Consider the following 6,365-nt stretch of genomic DNA (forward strand, 5'->3'; position numbering starts at 1 on the left):
TATTACGGTTATAGTACTAGCATTACCTAATTACTTATGTGATTGTCATTGATAACTTACTCTTTATGGCTAATGATAGAAATGTTTAGTGGCATTAACTGAACCATAAACTAATATAGATTGTGGTTATGATCATTACCAAAAAGATAATAAAAAAAATGATAAGCTATAAAATGACAATAGGAAACAAACAGAAATAGTAACAGCAATGCAGCTCTAATTAAATAAAAGAGCAGTATAACAAAAAAAAAAACAATACATGACAATAGGAATCCAACAGAAATAATTATACCAATGTTGCTATAAGAAAAGTTATAAAATAACAGAGCATTATAACCTTATTACGGTTATCCTACTATTACTACTTGATTGCTTATGTGATTATCATTGATAATTTGCTCTTTATGGCTAATGGTAAGAACGTATAGTGGCATAAACTGAACCATAAATTAACATACGATTATGCCTCATTGCCAAAACAATAAAACTATAATACATGACAATAGGAAAATATCAGAAATAATAATAGCAATGCTGCTCTAAGAAAAATTATTAAATAAAAGAGCAGTATAACCTTATTACGGTTATATTACTATTACTACTTGATTGCTTATGTGATTGTCATTGATAACTTGCTCTTTATGGCTAATGATAGAAAAATATGGTGGCATAAACTAGCATACCATACATTGCCAAAACAATAATAAAACTATAATACTAATAATAGTAAACTAATGATCAGTACAACCATATACTATTTTGTTTGTAATAGCAATGTTATAATTGCTTTTATGTTAATAATAACAGCAATGCTCCTGTGATTGTCATTGTAAACTTACTCGTTATGGCTAGTGATAGAATCGTATAGTGATCAGTATAACCATATACTACTTTAATGAATGGAATATGGTCCGGTGCAGTAAAAAAAAACAAAAAAAAAGCTCAAATAGTAAATGGGTATACTATTTGTACCCATTAACTATTAGTTGTATTTTTTAACGCACCGGACCATATTCCATTCATCTATACACACGGTCTATCAACAATCCTCCAGCATATACTACTTTGTTTATAATAGCAATCTTATAATTGCTTTATATTTATAATAACGGAAATGCTGCTCCTCTGACTGTCATTGTAAACTTACGCGTTATGGCTAATGATAGAAACGTATAGTAATCATTATAGCCATATATTGTTTTGTTTATAACTTTACATGTCATGCTCCTGTATGATATTTGTTTCCTCTGAAGTATTAGCTATTAGTATAACTGTGTATAGTGAAATTGATTGTTAAAGAAATGATGAATGAGTAAACTTTACTCATTAGCCATCACGATTAAGTTTGCAATGACAATTACAGGAGCAGCATTGCTGTTATTATTAACTATCAATTTCAGTATATGCAGTTATACTAATAGCGAATACTTCAGAGGAAACAAATGTCATACAGAAGCATGATATGTAGAGTTATAAACAAAACAGTATATGGTTATAATGATCACTATACGTTTCTATCATTTGCCATAAAGAGTAAGTTTACAATGAAAATCACAAAAGTAATTAGGTGATAATAGTAATATACCCGTAATAAGGTTATACTGCTCTGTTATTAATAACGTTTCTTAGAGCAGTATTGCTGTTATTATTTCTAATCGTTTCCTATTGTCGTTTAATAGTTTATCACTTTTTATTATTGTTTTGGTAATGGGGCATAATCGTATGTTAGTTTATGGTTCAGTTAATGCCACTATTTTATTACCAAAACAGATATAAAAAATGATAAACTATAAAACAACAATACATGGAAATAGGAAACAAACAGAAATAATAGCAGCAATAGTGCTATAAGAAAAAATATTAAATAAAAGAGCCGTATAATCTTATTACGCTATATTACTACTATTACCTAATTACTTATGTGATCCGTAATAAAGTTATACTGCACTTTTATTAGTAATGAAGCCTATAGATTATGATAACTGTTATAAGGAAGAATAATTGAGGTGAAATGTCATATACTGAACAAGGAATAAAATGAATGGTCAAATGAATAACTGAGTAAATACCATTTATCCAAACCACTTAGTCTAGTTCTATTTTAGTTTATGATTTTGTTTATAACTTTACATGTCATGCTCCTGCATGACATATGGTTCCTCTAAAGTACTAGCCCGTGTATACGAGTAATATTTATGTTGTCTTAGTCTCGTTCATTTAATTATCAAAAACTGAATCTACTGAAATTTATAGTAATGAAATGATGAATGAGTAAACTTAATCATTAGCCATAAAGAGTAAGTTATCAATGACAATCACATAGTAATCAGGTAATAATAGTAATATATAATAGTAATATAACCGTAATAAGGTTACACTGCTTTTTGATTTAATAACTTTTCTTAGAGCAGCATTCCTGCTATTATTTCTGTTTGTTTCCCATTGTCATTTATTGTCGTTTTATAGTTTATCATTTTTTTATTATTGTTTGGGCAATGAGGCATAATCGTATGTTAGTTTATGGTTCAGTTAATGCCACTATACGTTTCTACCATTAGCCATAAAGAGCAAGTTATCTATGACAATCACATAAGTAATTAGGTAATAATAGTACTATAACCGTAATAAGGTTATAATGCTCTATTATTTTTTAACTTTCCTTAGAGCAGCATTGCTATTATTATTTCTGATGTTTTCCTGTTGTCATGTATTATAGTTTTATTATTGTTTTGGTAATGAGGCATAATCGTATGTTAATTTATGGTTCAGTTTAGGTCACTATACGTTCTTAACATTAGCCATAAAGAGCAAATTATCAATGACAATCACATAAGCAATCAAGTAGTAATAGTAGGATAACCGTAATAAGGTTATAATGCTCTGTTATTTTATAACTTTTCTTATAGCAACATTGGTATAATTATTTCTGTTGGATTCCTATTGTCATGTATTGTTTGTTTTTTTTGTTATACTGCTCTTTTATTTAATTAGAGCTGCATTGGTGTTACTATTTCTGTTTGTTTCCTATTGTCATTTTATAGCTTATCATTTTTTTTTATTATCTTTTTGGTAATGATCATAACCACAATCTATATTAGTTTATGGTTCAGTTAATGCCACTAAACATTTCTATCATTAGCCATAAAGAGTAAGTTATCAATGACAATCACATAAGTAATTAGGTAATGCTAGTACTATAACCGTAATAAGGTTGTACTGCTCTTTCATTTAATAACTTTTCTTAGAGCAGCATTGCTGCTATTATTTCTGATGGTTTCCTATTGTCATGTATTGTCGTTTTTTTATATTTTTTTTTATTATTGTTTGGGCAATGAGGCTTAATCGTATATTAATTTATGGTTCAGTTAATGCCTCTAAATGTTTCTATCATTAGCCATAAAGAGTAATATTAATGACAATCACATAAGTAATTAGGTAATAATAGTAATATAACCGTAATAAGGTTATACTGCTCTGTTATTAATAACTTTTCTTAGAGCAGCATTGCTGTTATTATTTCTGATGGTTTCCAATTGTCATGTATTGTCATTTTATAGTTTATCATTTAATATGATTGTTTCCGTAATGACGTATACAGTCAGGAGGATGTACATGTTTATTTAGTTTTAAAAAATTGCATTGTATATTTGGAGTTACCTTAAATTCATATCAATGAATGTTTTTATTTTTATTTATGTGACGTTAATTGTTTGTTTTATTTTGACAATATTTTCTTTAAGTATAGATGTCTAGACGGAATTACATTTATCTTTTATATAACTGAGGCGCTGACATCGGATGCTTCTTCTACTGGCGCCCATTTTCTCAGTTCCTTTGTTTGAGTGAGCTTGCTTTTGCATTTGCGTTGTGTTTTAGATTATTTTCTTAGTTTTTTTTTCTATTTTGTTGTTTATTTTTTTTAGTTGTTTCATTATTATTATTATTTAATAATTTTAACAATGCCTAAATCAAAATGGTGGAGCTGTTTTTCGCGAATTGATAATCAAACTGCCAAGTGCCGAATGTGTGGACGTTTTGTAAAAACTTCAGGTAATACATCTAATCTGAAAGCCCACATTGTTAAAGTGCATCCCAAGTATACTAATACCCCCACTAAGACATCTCCAAGGAAGCAGAATTTTGGCCAACAAAAAATTTCAGGAGAATCAAGCTCTATAGTGGGTGAAGGAAGTGAATCCCTGAGAACAGTTACCAACAAGCCCTCATGTTCTAGGAGCATACAGGGGGCCTTGGATGAAGGCTTAAACCAACCTTCAACAAGTAAAAAAACCACTCAGCCAACTCTGGAACAGTCCTTCAAAATTATCTCTTCTCACCAGAAAGGTGGTAAACAGCATTGTCAGATCACTAATGCCATTGTTTATTTGTTGTGCAAAGCAAATTTACCATTTTCCTTGGTGGAGCATGATTCATTCGTGAAGCTTTGTAAAGTACTTTCTCCCAATTATAAAGTACCGACTAGGAAGACTGTTAAAAAATTTATGTTTGATAAATATTCAACGGCTTCAAATTTATTCAAGATAAAATTTCGATCTTTACAGAGCTTCTCATTAACCACTGATATTTGGACTGAAACCCTTCAGACGAGGAGCTTAGTTGTTACAGTCCATTTTATAGATGACAAGAAATTGGCCTCCTGCATTATTGGTGTATTTGAATTGAACCAGACCCATACTAGCAGTTATATTGCCGCAAAAATATTAAACATATTGGAGGAGTGGGGCTTGGACCAAGAAAAGATAAGTTCGGTGGTGACTGACAGAGCATCAAATATGGTCAAAGCCATGCACATAGCTTTTGGGAAAGAGAAACATATTCTCTGCTTCGCCCACCTATTAAATTTGGTGGCTCTTAGATCAATTGAGTCTGTACCAGAGCTGACTCCTCTCATTGGGAAAGTTAAGAAACTTGTTTCGTGGTTTAAAAGCAGTGTTAAAGCATCTGATGAATTGAGGGCATCTAACAGTTTAAAGCTGATTCAAAGCGTGAAAAAGAGATGGAACTCTACATATTACATGCTTGAGAGATTCCTGAGCCTCAGCTCAACGTTGGATAGTATTGTGCACAAACACACGTCTGCTCCGAAGATGACTACAGCCACTGAAAATCAAGACCTGCAAGATGTTGTGACTCTTCTAGAGCCTCTACTTGCAGCAACTAAGCAATTGGCAGGTGAGACTTACCCAATGATAAGTATGGCAATACCAGTTGCCTATATTATTGAATATAAAATTGGAAAAATCTCACCTTCCTCTAAGCTTGGCTATAAACTGAAAGATACCATTTTAGGAGAAGTCAGGAAAAGGTTAATTGTTGAAAAAACACCTGTATTAGCCATAAGTACACTGCTGGATCCCAGGTGGAAAGAATTATACTTCCGGGATCCTAATGTCCTTGAACAAACCATAAAGGAGCTGAAACAAATTTTAAATTCCTCCCTATCCCCTAAAAGTGCTCAGAGCTCAGACTCTGGCCACAGTAAAGAAAGAACCTCTTCCTCTTTCTTTGACGAGCATGCAAAAATTGTAAAGGAAACGTGGAAATTGTGCAGTTCTAGAGGTATGAAAATAATTTTTTTTTTTCCATTTTGGTAGTTTTCACATACATTTTATATGAATTTGATTTATTTAGCAGTTAGAATGAAACCAGTAATTGATTTATAATTTACCCTACTTTAATTAAGTAATGTTCGTTACATCTTTAGCAACATCAGACCTTCCCGATGAGCTGGCGATGTATCTGAGGTCACCAGCAGAAGCTGACACAACCAAGTGCCCTCTTACATTCTGGTACAACTCTGGATTCTATCCAGAACTTGCCGAACTAGCTAAGAAGTACTTATCTGGAACATGCACTTCGGTACCTCCTGAACGGATTTTTTCCAGTGCAGGAAATATTATTACTCCCTGCAGAAATAGGATGAAGAGAGATACGTTGAATAAAATACTGTTCCTCCATTCAATAGGAGATGAATATTATTTTTAAGCAATAGTGCTGTATTGATTATTTCAATTTATTTTATTTTTTATTTATATATTAGCCTACAATTTCATTACATTATTTAATTATTATTACATTGTTTTTATAATAAATGATTTGTCTTTTAGTTAATGGTTTTGTAAATACTCATATGTTTATATATGTCTAATTTTTTTTTCCTGTATCGATTATTTCAATATTTTTTGGTTATTTTTGGTGTCTGTTACATTAAATTATTTAATAAAGTAATTTTATTTGTTTAATTATGTGATTAAATTTGTATCATATGTAAATTATAACTTTTTGTGTATCATAATTATTGTAATTATATTTGTATTATAAATGGTTTGTCTTATAGTTTAAAG

At 30.7% G+C, this 6,365-nt stretch overlaps 1 protein-coding gene across 1 annotated transcript; it reads left to right on the forward strand.

The window, feature by feature from the left end:
* The first annotated feature begins 3,948 nt into the window (after window positions 1–3,948).
* Window positions 3,949–6,025, forward strand: LOC106678388 (E3 SUMO-protein ligase ZBED1-like). Its single transcript, XM_014416868.3, has 2 exons — window positions 3,949–5,580; window positions 5,726–6,025. The coding sequence occupies exons 1-2, from the start codon at window positions 3,960–3,962 to the stop codon at window positions 6,004–6,006; spliced, it is 1,902 nt and encodes a 633-aa protein (XP_014272354.3). The 5' UTR covers window positions 3,949–3,959; the 3' UTR covers window positions 6,007–6,025.
* The last annotated feature ends 340 nt before the right edge of the window (window positions 6,026–6,365 follow it).

Source organism: Halyomorpha halys, unplaced genomic scaffold (genome assembly GCF_000696795.3).
Source record: "Halyomorpha halys isolate HHAL.00 unplaced genomic scaffold, Hhal_1.1 Scaffold137.1, whole genome shotgun sequence".
Lineage (NCBI taxonomy): Eukaryota > Metazoa > Arthropoda > Insecta > Hemiptera > Pentatomidae > Halyomorpha > Halyomorpha halys.